Source organism: Psammomys obesus, unplaced genomic scaffold, assembly GCF_907164565.1.
Source record: "Psammomys obesus unplaced genomic scaffold, mPsaObe1.curated_primary_1811, whole genome shotgun sequence".
Lineage (NCBI taxonomy): Eukaryota > Metazoa > Chordata > Mammalia > Rodentia > Muridae > Psammomys > Psammomys obesus.
In genome coordinates, this window is record NW_026591872.1 from 4,008,692 (window position 1) to 4,024,426 (window position 15,735).

At 35.3% G+C, this 15,735-nt stretch overlaps 1 protein-coding gene across 3 annotated transcripts in view; it reads left to right on the forward strand.

Moving 5' to 3' along the window:
* Positions 1–15,735, forward strand: part of Gria3 (glutamate ionotropic receptor AMPA type subunit 3) — a 359,624-nt gene that overhangs the window by 180,929 nt on the left and 162,960 nt on the right. For all 3 annotated transcript variants that reach the window (XM_055612175.1, XM_055612176.1, XM_055612174.1), the window contains exon 4: positions 7,622–7,809. In XM_055612175.1, coding sequence (XP_055468150.1) covers positions 7,622–7,809 — 188 coding nt within the window. The remainder of the gene's footprint in view (positions 1–7,621; positions 7,810–15,735) is intronic.

Genomic DNA, 15,735 nt, shown 5'->3' on the forward strand with positions numbered 1-15,735 from the left:
ACACACACACACACACACACACACACACACACACACACACACACACAAATTAAACACAGCATTGTAGGAACTCCTTTTCACCTAAACCCCAGTTGATTTTATATATGTTTTAAGATTTATTCATTTTATGTATATGAACACTGTTTTCATGCACAACAGAAGAGGGAATCAGATTACATTACAGATGGTTGAAAGCCATCATGTAATTACTGGGAATTGAACTCAGGACCTCTGAAAGAACATCCAGTGCTCTTAACCACTTAGCCACCTCTCCAGGTCCTTTTATATTTTTATGTCAGACCTAGCATGGTTGACAATCAGAGGCTTTCCTATTCTGATTTTCCCAGACGTTGAGAATATCTACTCCAGATGGCCTTCTAAATTCCCTTGCAGCTTATAATGCGAAACAACTGTACATTTGCTCAGTGAAACTGACATATCTCTTTGGGCACATTTTTTCAGCTTAAGGTGAGGAAAAGTAACTACATAACAAGCAGGGAGAAAAAGTTCATAATAAAGAACACATTGAAAGAGAAAAATGGAAAATATACGATTATAAACATTTCAAGCCTCAGAGCCACCCTTAAATTTGACAAGTGTCAGTTGCCTCCTTTGGTGAGATATTAGGGTAATTGGAATACCTGAAGTTGCCAAACAATACCCTATCAATTATTGTTCTCTACAAATTCTCAATTAAAACTTGATTCTTAATTTCCAGTTTGTAAAACATAGACTCTCCATATAGAAAGATTCACAATTACACTATTGAACAGTCTAGTACAAGTAAAGAGTATGCTTTGAATTAAAGAAATATATTTATGGAAAAGGCAAATGATACAAAACTGGAGAGCACCTTATGTTCACTCATTCCACAAATTAGCCAAGAGCCATCCTAATGATGCAGCTATCAGAAAGTGAAGATTTGCAGAAGGTCAGTTCTTAATTAAAGAATGACTTAAACAAACACAGTTATGAAGAATAAAGACTTCAGGGAAATCTTAATTTTCCATGGTTAAATTAGGCTGAGTGTGAGTGAATATTTGTTTTTATCATGTTCCATAAAATTTACAGACTGGAATCCATATGCAAACAGAGATGGGCTTTTGATTTTCCTGTCTAAAGCTCTTCACATACTGAACAGTTTCTGTATTAGCATCTCAAGTTTAGAAAATCACTATATTGATTTTTATGAAACCAAACTCTTTAAATGAAGCAAAAGCAACACTAACAACAATAAACAACAAATGTGGGTCCAACGTAATATATGACTCTTTCCATGAGTTATTTTTAAGGAAAACTACATATTGTGATATGAATAATCATGATCTGAATTATTGGCTCTGAGTTCAGATTTTTATATATCAGGTCTTCTACACATGATAAACTGTAATATGAAAGAAGTAATGGACTCAACACCCTGTCTTTCCTGTGTGTCTCTGTTTTTACTGTTCATTTCTGTCTCTGAAACCACCTTCATACTCTGTATCAAGCTTATCCATGTACTTATTTTGCCACAGCACACAAGATAAATTTATTTCAAAGGCCGTGGAGATCAAAGAAGTTTAAGAAACAGAAAGTATAAGGTTGTATAAGATTGGAGTTTGCAGTCCAGGCAAGCAGAAGCATAAGAATAGAAGAGCAATTTTCACTTGGCTGGTTTCATCTGAATGAACAAGAATACCAATTTCACTAAAATGCTAGACACATGCTTATCAAAATGTATTGGATGCAACATTAAAAGCACAACGTGAGTTAAACTACACGTTGCATATGTTATAGATGCAATGAAGACATTAACATTAGAAATATAAAAAAGAAGAAGGAATAAACTCGAAGAATAAAAAAAAGTAAGAAATGAAAGAAGAAAGTAAGGGAATAACAGCAATATTGCCAGATATGATCAAGCATGCCTAGACTCTTGGTGCTTGTTGAATTTCAAGGTCAGCCTCAGCTAAATACTAAGTTCAACACTAGTATATGCTATATGAGATTAGTCAGAAAAAGCAAGCAAGAGCTAGTCATTAGAAGTTTTTGGAAATTTTGTCACAAACCCTCTAAGAAACCATACCAGGCACAAATGTCTATAAATGCCAACCAACACTTCTGTGAAGGTTGTACCAGACTTCTGTCATCTGGGACATTGTTAGAGACCATTTCAGGAGTACATAAAGTGTTACTCTGAGTACAAGTTCTGCATAAGAACAGTTACTGATAGCTCCTATTGGAAGATACAAAGCACAGAGAAGTGCATATTTTATTTTCTTAGATATCTTCATTACCAATTTCTGTATGCCAAAACCCTCTTCTCTCTTTTCCCGGCTTTTATTTTTTTTCAGAGCAAATATAAAACTTGTTCAGCATGAAGTATTTTTACATTTTGTTTAGACAGTGAAAAACAAAACAAAACAAACAAACAAAAATCTTGGTCATCTCTTGCTGGGAACATGATTTTCATTATGTAATTTTGAGAGCTTTTTGTATCTGTTGCCATCCTTTTTATGAGGTCAAACTAATGGTCATGGATTAAATGCTTTTATGAACAGACTTGAAATGTCAATTTATATGCCAAAAGGCTCTTGGTGAGTTCACTCATGGGAAGCACTTATGAGGAGAAGAGAAGTATGAAGCTGGCTAAGAAAAGATGAGCTGTGGTACACCCATGACAAGGGATTAGAGCTCTAAAGCTGAGGCAGGATTTTGGAATGGCTGTGCTTTTATACTTTGCTGCTACCAGTCATTGGAAGCAGGATGCCCTGGGGAGGAGGCACAACCTTAAGTCAGATATTTCTCTCCTGCCAACAATTTTCTCACAAGCAGAAGAAGTAAATACTGTGGTACTGAATAATGATCTAGTTGCACAACACAGCATCCCTACACTGCCTTTAAGCAAGTGGTCTCCTTGTTTGCCAAGAGCAGCCCAATAAGCAGTACACTAGAATGTAAATGGTAATGACTATGATCCAGTTCCTCATGCCTAAGTGCCATATCCCTCCTTTACTGCCATCTTACTACGTTACTTTGGTCAAATGCAGAAGGTAAGCTCTCAGTCAGCCAGTTATTTATATGGCAACTCCCCACCATTTATAATGAGGATGAATAAGATCATGAACAGCATTGGTGGTCTGGAATCCAGATGAGATAATTCGCTACTCAAATCAAAGTAGCTTTGAAACTTACAGAGCTGGGCATGTGACTACTCCTGCAGAGTAGATGACAATTCTGAAACTCCTAAAACAACAGGCTTTATTTATACAAAGCTAGTGCTTTGTTGCAAATGCCACCTCCTACAAACACTAGCACCTGGTATTGCTCTGCCAAGTCAAACGTTTCTTTCTCCCTCAAGCGTCTATTTTTGCTTTGGTCAGCTGTAACAGAGTCAATGAAACTATGATAAATTGGGTATGAAAACAAATAAAAAGCTCTGCTTGAATTGCTCACCCACATACACTGGATTCCCCCAGAGTGTTAGAGTGCAACAGCCCCATGCTCAAGCAGACTCAGGGAATCTCTGCATGGAAAATAACACAGCTAAGCCCCAGTTGTGACTTGCAAGACTCATAGTCAACTGAATCCCAGACACACACTCATCAAAAATCAGTGTGCTGCTTCTGCTGAGTTTTTGATTAGGTAACACATTCCCATGGTTCAAAGAACAGAAGTATAAAAAGAACTATAAAAAAAACGATGCTTATTAAGAGGAAGAACATAGCGCAGTGTTGATCTGTCATCTGAATATTCTAGCAGCTTATGCTCTGAGAGGACAGCATGAGCCGGACTTGCACAGCCTTATCAGGTTTTCCTTTTGCAGAGAACAATGCCTGCCTTGAGTTAAACCAAACATTATATAACCAAATGACAGTAAATGTGGGATGTCTTCATAGTTCTGCATCTCTGAGAAAACACTAGTAGTTCTTTCAGGTTTTCCCTCAGCATATACAAACATGGGAATTTTTACAAAAAAAAATAAATAAATAAATAAATAAATAAAATTACATTATAAATGCTTATTTGTTTTGTTTTTCCATTCTATGTTACATTGTGTATTCTATGTAGTAGAAATTTTCCCTTGTTAGTTTATGCACATTTTTGACTACTAAACTTTAGGATGGCATCCTGTGTATGTGAGTGTGTGTATGTATATATGCAGTTAATCCATTGTTTTGCATTTTTAAATATCTGATACAGTTATTTAAACTGCTTTTTCATTGCTTTTAATTGATTTATCTTGAATTAAAAACAAGTCACCAGGCACAGTGGCACCCGCCTATAATCCCAGCATTTGAGGAGGCAGAGGCAGGTCTACAAAGTGAGTCTAGGAAAGCCAAGGCTACACAAAGAAACCCTGTCTCAAAAAAAACAAATAAATAAATAACAAAAAACAAAAACAAGTCATATCTCGAGAAATTAATTAAAAAATCATTAAAAGAAGGTTTGTGGAAAGAGGCGAAACACCCAGAAAGGTCTATAAGTAGCAGGGTATGCTTTGTAAAGGGACAAATGTGAAGTTCTAATAAATAGGTAACAGTGAGATGAAAACAAACAATAAGTAGGGACCAGCACAAGGAGAGGGATTAAAGAAAGGAAGATAAAAGCATGTTAGAATCAAATGAATGTTAATACATGCACAGAGTATTGTTAAAGCTTTATCAAACCTAACAGGTTCCTGGTGAATCCAGACTTGATACAAATTAATATAATTTTGCTATTTAAATATATTACCAATCCAGGCTGGGAATATTTATCAGTGGTGCTAGTTTAGTGTTTATACATCCCTGGAATTTTTTCCCCTAGAAGCTCTATGCTGCTAAAATAACCTACATCAAAATAAACAGTAATCCCATTGTCATGTACACTCACTGTTCAGATAATATCTGAAAGATCAAAATCAATAAAATATTGACAATTTCACATCTTGTCATCTCTAGACAAGGGTCCATGAAGATTCTCCCCTTCCCAATGGCTTATAGGCAAATAATGATAGTATATAGTGTGGAGAAATTTATGAAGCATCATCCTTTCCTGAATATTTATAGGTAATTAATCATTACCAAAGGTGGGAGAGTAATTTTCTTCAGTAGTGTAGCTACTAGTAAGAAGGTTATGCTCTTATAAATAACCCTTTACCCATGTCCCCAAAAGCAACCCTCATAAGCCTCGGGGATCACATTTCTTAAAGAAATGAAAATAGAAGCAAGAATAGTTAAGAATAGGAAGAAGATAGTGGAAATGGGAGGGGGACAAAATTGGATAATGGAAGATGAATGTGATAAAAATGCTTTATATTCATGTGGGAAATATCATTGTAAATCCCATTATTATGTAAAATTGATGCATGCATAGAGTCACTGAAAATTATACATAAAAAAAGAGTAGTACTGAAAGGAAAATAGTGACCATCACATGAAAGGAATTGCTGAAGGACTGGTCATCTTTTACCTGGAGAAGGCAAGGTTAGAGTGAGACATGTGAACAGCCTTCAAAAATGTGAAAGATTGCCACATGGAAAAGAAATTAATCTTGCTCCATGTCATCTCAAATTGTGGACAAGGCCCGTTAAGCAGAGATGACAAAATTTTGAATTTTCTACTAAATAAGTGAACACTTGTGTTTTGCTAATAAGCACTTTTTAGAAGTTTACTTTAAATATATAAAAAACTCGCTATGTAATTTCATTACTGTTATTATTCAGCCAATATTTTCTTCATAAATAGTCCAGAAATAAAATTCAACACAGTCTTTACTGAATTTTCATAAATTCTTAATTAGTGGCATTCAAATTAATGAGGTCTTATTATACACTGCTTAAGAAAAATTTCCACATGCTTTAATCTCTTTCTTCCTATGTTTATTTCTAATCTCATGCCTTGGCCCACTATGTGCCCTCAACTCCCACAGAAGCAGAGAGTACATCTAAAACCTACATGAAAATGTAAATCTGACAAATAAATATGCATGGTTGGTTTTATAAGAGTAAGAATTAACATTTAAAGAGATGGTAATTCACTCTGATCTGTAATTTTGAGCTCCTGTGCTGAAATTGCTCATTTGGAAATTGCCAAGTGCTTGGGTCTCGTTTGTGATCTTCTTCCTGCACACACCCAGCACACAAAGGAGTTATAATGACCAGCTGAGTCACTGCTGCCATCTCCCTGAAGCATGTTCTTCAAATGTCAATACCATTTTTTATGGTACAGTGAGGACAACTCTGATTCACAGCCTGCTTACACCACAGGGGAGGCCAGAGACAGCAAAGAACTTGGTGTGGATTCAAAAGGCATCACCATCTTCCTCAATCCTCTCCTTCCATGGCCATGGAACTGTTATGACATAGAATGTGAGATTTGCAGATCATCTTTATCACTTACTCCTACTGGGAGTAGGGAGATTGTTTTGCTCATATCCCATTAAAGCTGTCTTTTCTTGATGAGATTAACCTTGGATTATAAACTTATACAGGAAGCACAACTGGGGCGATGATATATTATTAGAGATATGACTACTCTAAAAGAGAATGAGTAAAAAAAATATTTGGGCCATTGTGCTTTGTAATTTAGATACACTGCTTTTGGGGTTTGTTTGCTTGCCTGTCTGTTTGACTTGGATTGGATGTTTTGTTTTTCAAGACAAGATTTCTCTGTGTAGCCCTGGTTTTCCTGGAACTGACTCTAGACAGACCAGGCTGACCTCCAACCCACAGAGATCAATCTGACTCTGATACCCAAGTGCTGGGATTAAAGGCCTGAGCCACCACTAACTGGCTGGTTTTTAATTTTTGTGATAGAATCTTGTTGTGTACCTCAGGGTAACCTTGGACTTTCAGCAATTCTTCTGCCTCAGCCTCCCCAATTCTAACATAAGAATGAGTTACCTATAACTCCAAATAAGCTAGCCCAAACTCAAACATCAGCTCTTTCTTTTCATTGAATAGCTCCAGAAAGTGAGTTGTTAATGTTTGCCAGATATAAATCAGCTAATGAGGAACCAGGAACTCCTGGTAAATTTGATTAGGAAAAATAATTCGCAAAAATAATTTTATTGAACATTTTGTAGACTCTTTATATAATCAAAGAGTCTGTTTGGAGGCCATCTTTTACAAAAATCACAGTGACTTTGCCTAGGAGACACAATTTATCTTGTTCAATAGTCAAATCCATGTATGATTTAGCCTGTTTTAGTAAGGCTGCAGCACTAATAAAGTAATTTCTAATTCTTTGTTGTGGGTTTCTTTTAACCTCTAATTCTGAAGACTTCTTAAGTGAAAGATGAAATAAATGTGCTCCACCTGCAACAGAGAAAATTGCAGCCAGACATTAGAAGTTCTTGGCATTCATTCCATAGATATTTTGATAATACATGTCAAAATAAAAGTGACTTGATAAACACCTGTCCCCGTGGTGCTCAGAAATAATAGACTCTTCTTTCCATTAAAGCAAAATGCTAAAATAGAGGTGCCAAATCTGTAGAGCATTGAGGCTGAAGCTGTGAGTTCACTTGTTCTCTCCAGTGGATAAAATTTGAAGAGACCCAGTGGACTGTGAATAGAAACTCAGTAGAATCTTTAACAAATACAGAAATATTTTTTAAAAGTAAAAATTAGTATAGCTGTTTTCCCTTCCTTTAGGGTTTTCCATTCTACAAGCAATTATGGAGGCAGCAGTACAAAACAATTGGCAAGTGACAGCAAGGTCTGTGGGAAACATAAAGGACATCCAGGAATTCAGACGCATCGTTGAAGAAATGGACAGAAGACAGGAAAAACGGTACTTGATTGACTGTGAAGTCGAAAGGATTAACACAATTTTGGAACAGGTATGTCTGAGATTTAATCCACACCCAGCTTGCATGTTAAATCATTATCCTGAGGCAGTTCCCATATCTGCTAATAAATTAAGTAAACAAGAGACTAAGCTTGCCAACAGTTTTTATAGTCTCTCTAATCCTTTTCCTCCCTAGTGGCTGCAGGAAAAAAAAAAAAAAAAGCAATGAAAGGAAAAGAAATTTCTAAGCTGATAAAAATTGCATCCCATGATTAATTTGATTGTCTCTGCAATTTTATGCTACATTTCAGATAAATCTACCCCTGCACTCCTCTGTTTAATAGATAGCTGGTTATTTCAAAGTAATACCCTTCCTTTTCTATATCTTCTAGCCAAAAAGGGAACAGACAATAGATTAGGTGTGGCTGACAGATAGGACTTTTGTTTCTCATTACTGGAATGTGTACTTCCCCAGACGCTTCTAGAGAACACCATCTATTGTTGCTGAATGTGGGTAGATACTACTTACCAAGTTCAAATTATCTGTATTATTCTAAATTATCCCTCCGGGTTAGTGGGGGAGGAGTATAGTTTCAGACTTTTTTAATTTCATAAACTTTATTATAAAAAATTTTTGTAAATAAGAAAATTTGAACACAGGGAACGTCCCAGAGACTCATACTCCAACCAAGGACTATCCGTGGAGATAACTTAGAACCCTGACAATGCAGCCACTTCTGATGAGAACTGGTAGACTAAGATCAGAAAGGAGAGAAGGACCTCCCCTATCAGTGGACTTGGGGAGGGGCATGCATGCAGAAAGGGGGGGGACCAGGAGGGGAGGAGGGAGGGGCTTATGGGGGGATACAAAATGAATAAAGTGTAATTAATAAAAGTTAAAAAATATATATTACACACCAAAATTAACCAGACCCAACCTCTGTACAGATCAATGAACTTCTTCCATACTAGAATTGGAATTTGGAACAGAAACTGTGAAACTTTACATTAAAATTAACACTTTCAGTATCAAACATATTTTATGCATTTATTCACATCCAAAATTAAAAAGAGTCAAAGATTAGAATTAGAAAAAAATTAGCTTTATATCCTCTTTCATAAATAATGCCCATTACTTGCCTCGAGTCCTTCCTCATCCTCTTAAATATAGCCTTTCTTGTTCTTTTTTTTTTTTTTTTGCATGTTATACCATACTTTTATATGGAATATAAGATGATATAAGAAAAAGTTCATGGTTTTAAAAGTGTGAACAATTAACAAAAATACATAAGACCTATACAAACTCAAACCAGACAAAATCCCAGCACTCAGAAGGGGAAGTGAACACAAAATCCCACCTCTAACCGAGAAGATGTTTGCAACTGATAACTGCTGGGAGAGAAAATCACTTTTCTTCAATGGAGTGACACTGGGTATATCAACCACATTCCAGAGCAGGCCTCATACTCAGGAATATTTGGTCACTACAAATTGGATTCCATTGGGTTTTGTGGGTATTTTCTTTTGTTTTTGTTTTAAGAGAGAGAAAGAAAATGAAATTGGGTGAATAGGGAGGTGAGAGACCATCTGGGCAGAGCTGAGGAAGGGGAAAGAATGTAATCAGAATATATTATATGTAATTCTAAAATAAAAATAAAAATATTTAAAAAGTATAAACATATTTTTTCCAAAAAAATGAGTAGGGTAAAGAGGAAAATATAATCCAATGGACCAGTATGCCTTTATTATTAAGCATGGATATGTACATTTTAGACTAAAATTACTAGAAGTATTTGTCTTAAGGTAGATGAACACTATGTTTGGAGTAGAGGGCCAATTGAATGTAAAATTATTTTTCTCAAAAGTCTTATTTAAAGGCTTATTAACTGCCAGTTAATAACAAAGTTCCTATCTTACCATGAACAAAACTGTAAGGAAAATCTATTCTAATTCAACCTCAGTGTACCTGGGAGCCAAAAGATCAGAGATCAAAATTATGGTAAGCATCAATTGCCTATGAGATCTGCTTTGTAAGAAATGAAATACTAAAAATTTGTCAGATATATCCCTATAAGAAGGGAAGAAAAAAGAATAAAAAGAGAAGAGAGGGGGAGGTTTAGAAGGAGGGAGCAGACTTTCTGATGATACAGGCTAGAAATACAAAATTGCTCCCTTGTTAAGCTCAGCACTGCTTTTTTAAATGTTTATAAAGAGTTTATTGGTTTATTCCAGTGAGGGATACCAGAAAAATGTCTTTGTCATTGTTAAATATGTCATATACCATTCTCTTTTTTTTATTACCTTTCATTATAATTTACTGAATGTGTATCTTGGTTGTGGCCTCCTCCCTTGTCTCCTCTTAATCCCATCCTCCCTCCCTCTTCTTCCCTTATGCCCCCACCCTCCCTCCCTCTTCTCCCCTCATGCCCCTCCACTAGTCCACTGATAGGGGAGGTGCCCCTCCCTTTCTATTTGAGCAGAGCCTGAAACTCATAGTAAAACTTTGGGCAGAGTACAGGTAATCTTGTGAAAGAAGGGGACAGGAACTATAAAAGGAGAGCAACAGAGAAAAAAAACTGAGCCCTGGGAACCTAGCAGAGACTGATACCTCAACCAAGGACAATGCATGGAAAGGACTTAAAACGCTGGCTCAGATGTAGCCCATAGACTTAGTATCCAAGTGGGTTCGCTAGTAAAAGGAACAGAGACTGTCTCTGGCATGAACTCAGTGACAGGTTCTCTGATCACCTCCCCCTGGGCGGGGGGGGGGGGGGGGCAGCCTGCCAGACCACAGAGGAAGACAATACAACCAGTCCTGATGAGATCTGATAGGCTCTGCTTTTAATGGATGATAGCTCATAAAAAATTCTAAGAGCTCAAGCCTGGTTAGTTCCTCGTCTAACATTCATCTGAACAACACAAATGATCCAGCTCTCCCTCACCTAAAAAACTTCCTTTGATTTTCTCAGATCTTAAAAATGAAGAATCAGGTCAGTGATGCTGCTACATGTACTACATGCCCTCCAAAATGTTTAGACCAAAATAGCCTTTTAGTGGGTGACCTACTTAATAACCCCAAACAGAAGAACCTCTCTCTTGTCACACTTTTTTGTTTTCTTCTTTTTCATTAGGGGTTTTTCAGTTCTATATAATGGAGAAAGTGGTGGGTAAACTTTTGAGTTCTGCATAGCTCTGAAAACTTGGGCACTTAAATATCTATACCCCAGTTTTCTGACCTACGAGATAGAAAAAAAAATTGCTCTACAACACAAGATTAGCACAACTCCTCTAAAAAAAGTCATAAAAATTTGGAGAGAAAAATCACAGGAGGAAAATCAAACTAATAAAATTCCAAAATTATGTTTTTTCATGTCTCACTTTTCTGTCTTCCTTTCTTCTATATGTCCTTTCAAGATATCTTTCAGAATACGCTCTATGCAATTTTATTTATTTACCTTCTTTCAAAAATCATAATAAAAATATCAACACATGTTTACTTTAACATTGAGTAGCTCCTGTGAAGCCATATGGTCTACAAAATAGAGGTTGCAATGTGCCACAAGCTGCATGGTACATCCTAATCTAGGAATGGGATAGACATTGATAAAGTACACTGTAGTAAGTTTCAATGATATTTGGCTACAGCTCCATCCAAAGCAGTGGTTCTCAACGTTCCTAATTCTGTGACCCTTTAATACAGTTCCTTGTGTTGTGGTAAGCCCCAACCATAAGATGATTTCATTGTTACTGATAACTGAATTTTTGCTAATGTTATGAATTATAATGTAAATATTTGATGGCAGGATATCTGATATGTGACCCCCAAATGGGTAATGAGAGCCAGGTTGAGAACTGCTGATCCAAAGAGAATAAGTTCTTGGAGCCACACAATGTAAAAGCACATTTTTTTAAAAATCTTTACAGTTGTGACTCTGCTTTTCCTAATCTAATGATCATAAAGTTGCTGTTATTTCCTATGTATAGTACATTTCTTATTAAACAAAATACTTATGTAAACAATTTTAATATGTTATTTCTTTAAAGAAAATGCTTTTTAAAAGAAATTGAATACTTTCATCACAGTTTAGTTATTCTGACAAACATGATATACTACACAAATTTGAGTACAATGATAACATTCATATCTCAGTGTCTCTTAAGTTCCTCTAAAAGACAGCCTCATCTTGTAACTGTTTTCAGTATAATTTAAGTTACTTTTTTCCTGGAAAAACTTCTATAGTCTCCTACAAAATCAAGTTTCATTTGACTATTTGAGCTAAAAGGGCCTCTGATACCATTATAACGTCATAATCAATAGATTAGATTTTAGCATAAGATTCATAGTGTACCCTTTATCTACCAGGTATTAATGAAAATATGTTAGTGCAACACAATTGTCCAAATATTAGATTTTCAATAGTTTTATATAAGTGTCCACACTGCATTATATGCATTTTTATTTTTCTGTACATATTCAAATAGTGATAAGATCAATAGAAATTTTTCTACCACTTCTTTCAAAGTTTTTTTTTTATTTATTTTTATTTTATGTGCATTGGTGTTTTGCCTGCACATATATCTGTGCGAGCGTGTTGGATCCCTTGCAATTACAGACAGCCATAAGCTGCCATGTTGATGCTGGGAATTAAATCCATGTCTTCTTGAAGAGCAGCCAGTGCTCTTAACTGCTGAGTCATCTCTCCAACCCTACCCTCAAAGTTCTTTTTTTCTTTTTTTTTTTTCAACTCTTCCAGGTCTTCATATAATACTGGAGGAGAACAATCAGTTAGATGTTGATCTTTCTTTAATATCTCTGTGTAACTGTGAATCTACAAGTAAGGTATTACATTTACAACTGTGAGAATTACCATAGAATTTGACAGAACAGAAGCAAAATGAGAGCATGATAAGTTCTTAGAGCTCAGACAACACATAAAAACTGTAGATCCTAAATGCAAAAATTAGAGCACTATTTGTTTTATTTTTCCAATATTAGTGGTTCTTTTTAAAACACTTCCTTTAGGGATTATAATATAATAGGACATAATATAATAGAACATTCCTCCCTTCCCTTTCCTCCTTCCAAACCCTCCTATATATCACTCTCACTTCACTCTCACTCTCCTTCTAATTCATGGCCTTTTTTTTTTTCATTAATTGCTATTGCATACATTTATGAACATGTATGTACATATGTGTATATGTGTTCCTGTGGGCGTGCCCATCTGTTTGTATTCATGTACATGTGTATGCATGTATGTAAAGGCCCAAAGTTGATTTAAGGTGTTTTATTTAAAAAAAAAAAACTTCTATAGTCTCCAACAAAATCGTGTTTCATTTGGCTATTTTGTATCATCTTCCAGCATCCTCCACTTTTTTTTATCAAGGTAGGTTCTCTCACTGAACCTAAACCTCACTCTCAAGGTAATCTAGCTAGTCACCTTGTCCCAGGAATACTGTCTGAATGGATTCTATCATTTATTACCTTTTTGGCAAGGTTAAGTTACCTGCTTTCTTATATTTCTATTTTCTTAAAACATAAATGAACACTATGCTTAGATGAGTTAATATGTACAAATAAAATTGGTACACCAGTTTGATGCCAAAAAGCACACTTTCACGAAAACAATCTCATTTGAAATTCATAATAGGATGCTTTCAGAGAAGGTATGTTTATTTCAAATTTACAGATGATAGTTTGAAGCTTGAAGACTTCTAAATGACGTGTTAATATTTCACTTCTAGTTGTTCAGTATCAGTACGTAAGAGAGGAAGTGTGAAGTATGGGCCTTTTGACTCCTAGTCTAGTGTTCTTGTGTTGAACTGCACCATCTCCTTTAATTTCTACATTACTCATTAAATAGCCTATCAGACTCGAATGTGGCCCGCTCATCAGGGTCCATCTTAAAATTATGGCAAAGCAATTAGAGATGATCCGAAGAAGAATAGCAAGAAAATTATTAAAGCATTAGAAAATAGGGCCTGTGAGGAAAGGCTAAATGAGTTAAGGTTGTTTATCCTGGTAAAAGAGAGCCAAGAGACAGTTTAATCACCATGCTCAAGTATAAAGAGCTAGTTACCATGAAGAGGGCACTGACCAACTGTTCTTCATGCCTAAGGACAGCACTAAAGCAAATGAGCTTAACTGGACTAGAGAGACAGTCAGCACTAGGAAGGACTCAAAAAAGAAAGAGGAATGTGGAAGAAAGGAGAAACTCCCCAATTTAGTCTATATGAAGGCAAGACTCTGTTGATTTAGTGAAAAGCTAAGATTAACAAATTTTTCAAGACTGTTTTTCAGAAATGTACAGAATTTCAAGTTATACTATGTGCTAGCAAATAATGACCCTTAATGAATAGAAAAAGTAAGTATACCATTCCTGGATATCTGTGGTTCTAGGACTCAGCACAGGTCTAAAACTCCATAGATTTTCTTTTTATAAAGTGGCATCACATTTGTATGCAACCTATTCATAACCACCTGTATAGTTTAATTCATTTCTAGACTTAATAATAATGAGTAGAATACAAATGTTATATGTATTTGCTATATTATGCAGGAGATGATGATAAGCAAAGGCTCTGTAGGCATTTAGTAAAGATGTAGATTTTTTAAAGTATTTTGCTCCCATGCTGGGTGAATTCAGAGATATAAAATCAGAAGTTACAAAAGGTTGACTGTAATTCCAAACTTCTTTGTCTATCACATATCCATTTAAAGATATCATATATCTTTAAACTTATCACCTTAAAAAGATTTAAATGTTCTTTACTTGTTCTTTACAACACTTTTTTTCTTTTTCTAAACAGTATTATTAGTATATTCTCTGCCTGAATTTTTGCATGAGCTAAATGAGACCCAAACAAATATATTTAAGTGTTCTACCAAGCAAAACAATAGAATGTATGAATTTTTCTCCTGGTACTTTCTGATGCCAAGTCATCTCTTCACGGATGATATAAAAGAGCCTCTTAAGAAAACAGTATAAAAGCAGATTGACCCCTAGCCCTTACTCTCAATACTCCTGGCAGAACATTAAGTTAACTTACTACCACAAGACAATTTGAATTAGCCTCTACTCTTAGAACAGTTTCGTGTGTTGTACAGTTGAATAAACATAGCTTGAGAAGCAAAGACACGTGAGTTCAAATCCTATTTATCTCACTACTCTACTGAATTACATTAAGGAAAATAGCTGTTTTATTTAAGACTTAATTTCGCAATCTCGCTACCATTTTCAGGGGTTGCTGAGGATCACATCATGTAATGTTTAAAAAGCACATGAGTGAGTGTTTTACACCTTGTAGACATTCAATATCTAATACCCACAGTTATTTGCTTAAATGATGAGTTTCTTTGCTTAGGAAAATAAGTCATTTAGGGATTGTTGCTCAAAATGGTGTCCTTGTGTATTTTTCAAGAAATCTCTTCCATTTGAGGATATGTTGCATTTGGATGTCACTGAATTAATCACGTTGAAACACCTCTGCTTCTCTCTTTAATGTAAATTTAGGTAACACATGTTGATCAATAACTCAAGCACTATTTGAGGATCAACTATATTTTCAGCATCACTTAAAATAATTAAAGAAACTAAAAATCTTGAACCACATATGATAATTCTGTCTTTTTAATAACAAGTATGTACTAAGTGCCTATAGTGTTCCAGATACCATTCATATATATATATATATATATATATATGGCAAAATACACACATGTATACACATATATATTAGTAAAAATGCATAAAATCTTGTAAAATAGATTAGAATATTATCTTCATTTTAAAGATGAAGAAAAGGTGACCTAGAAGTCTTATAATTAATAATTGGTGAGGCTAGAATTTGAACCCAGGGAATATGGCGGCAGATGCTATTTATCACTGCACTAATTGGCCCTGCATCTGACTGAATTTTTCAGTTGAAGTCTATTCAACCAAAAGTTATAAGATAAGCATCCTGATGAGATCTAAAA